At 40.9% G+C, this 1,850-nt stretch overlaps 1 protein-coding gene across 1 annotated transcript in view; it reads left to right on the forward strand.

The window, feature by feature from the left end:
- LOC101853024 (DNA-binding protein RFX6) overlaps nucleotides 1-1,850 on the forward strand; it is a gene marked incomplete in the record, with an annotated part of 90,512 nt that overhangs the window by 77,507 nt on the left and 11,155 nt on the right. The window contains 2 exon segments of the mRNA XM_013086723.1: nucleotides 654-741; nucleotides 1,659-1,776. Coding sequence (XP_012942177.1) covers nucleotides 654-741; nucleotides 1,659-1,776 — 206 coding nt within the window.

The following is a 1,850-nucleotide window of genomic DNA, read 5'->3' on the forward strand; positions in this document are numbered from 1 at the left end:
ACTACTACTACTACTACTACTACTACTACTACTACTACTACTACTACTACTACGAAAACTACTACTACAACAACAATAACACATTCAACACCAAATATAACATCAGCAGCAATGTCAACAACAATTAACGCTACCAGAAAACGATATCAACAACAACAACGACAACAACGACAACAATTACACATACAACACCAAGTATAACATCAGCAAAAATATTATCAACAACAATTAAAGCTACAAGAAAACGATATCAACAGCACTTTTAGCAACAATATCAACGACAAGATTCCCAAATAACAAAATGAATCAAACTTCTGTTATCTCTTACGTCAGTAGATACCATTGACGACGACGACAGCAAGATAGGTCGGTGTATGTATGAAAATGAAAGCCCTTTTTATCATCCTCTCTTTACCTTCCTTAGCCTTTGTGTGAAAGTATGCGTGTGTTCGTGCATTGCGTGTTCGTTTGTGTGAGTTGGGAAAGGGTGTGTGAGGTGTATTTGTCCTCCCTCTCTCTCTCTATCTCTCTCTCCTTCTCTCACTCTCCCTCTCTCTCTCTCTTTCTCTCTCTCTCTCTCTCTCTCTCTCTCCCCCTCTCTCTCTCTCGCTCTCAACTAATGTGCCGTGTCTTGATCCCCCTCCAGTCCTCAGAGAGTTCAAAGACCTCCTTCGTAAGCAGGCCACTGTGGAAGCCTTCACCGAGTGGTTGGACATGGTCGTCGAGCAGAAAGTCATCAAAGTAAGCCAAGAAATAAAGAAAGAACGAACGAGCGAAAGAAAGAAACAAACAGACTAGCAAACAACCAAACAAATAAATAAAAGAAAGAAAGAAAGAAAGAATGGGGGTGGGAGGAAATAAATAAATGAAGAAAGCTAAAAAAATATATCTGTTTTTAATAGAAATTTACCTATAGGGCCTAATCTTTCTCACTGGGTTACCTCTGCCTAAGCGAGCGTCTGTAGTGTAGCGGCTGGGCCCTTCGCTGTCGCAAGCAGGAGACCCGAGTTCGATTCCCGAATGGAGGGAGGGGGGAATTTTATTGAATATCACGGTCATTTTTCTAAAATGTTGTATGCCTCTCAGCCCAGGTTGGCCCCGAGGGTCAGGGTCGGAGGCCTGCCTCGTAAATTGTCTAAATTGTTTAGATGGGGGCGTAAAAACACAAACATTTTTTAAAAGCTCTGACAAGACAATTCTGGATAGATTATATAGATGGACACATATATAATATCTACATACTTCGATTAAAACATGTATATTTTGCTCCAACTGAAACTGAAATTTTACTTAATTAAGTATATTGAAATGAGCTGACACAAGTCAGCAAATGTATGTGAAAGGATCAACAATGTATTAACTAGAGTAGGGACAACAAAATGCGGTACCAGAAAGGTAGAGGCGTTATTAAGATATTATAGTATTATTAGTGGTGACAACCTTAATATTATCAAGAGTTTCAGCAACCATGTACACACAGTGTAACAGTAGACATTGACAATAACAACAACAACAACAACAACAACAACAACAACAACAACAACAACAACAACAACAACAGAGACAACAACACCCACAGCAAATACAACACCCAGAACAAAAGCAACATCAGCAATAACGACTACAACATCTAGTTGTGAACTCCCTCCCACCCACAGCCCAGCAAACAGAACGGCAAGTCCTTCAAGAAGAGGGCCCAGGACTACCTACTCAAGTGGTCATTCTTCGGCGCCAGAGTCATGCACAACCTCACTCTCAACAACGCACAGAGCTTTGGTAAGGGGAACCGCTCACTTAACACAGATAGTCTATAGAAGAGAGGGGGAGAAAGAGAGAGAGAGAGAGAGAGA

This window comes from Aplysia californica, unplaced genomic scaffold (assembly GCF_000002075.1).
Source record: "Aplysia californica isolate F4 #8 unplaced genomic scaffold, AplCal3.0 scaffold00496, whole genome shotgun sequence".
Classification (NCBI taxonomy): Eukaryota; Metazoa; Mollusca; class Gastropoda; order Aplysiida; family Aplysiidae; genus Aplysia; species Aplysia californica.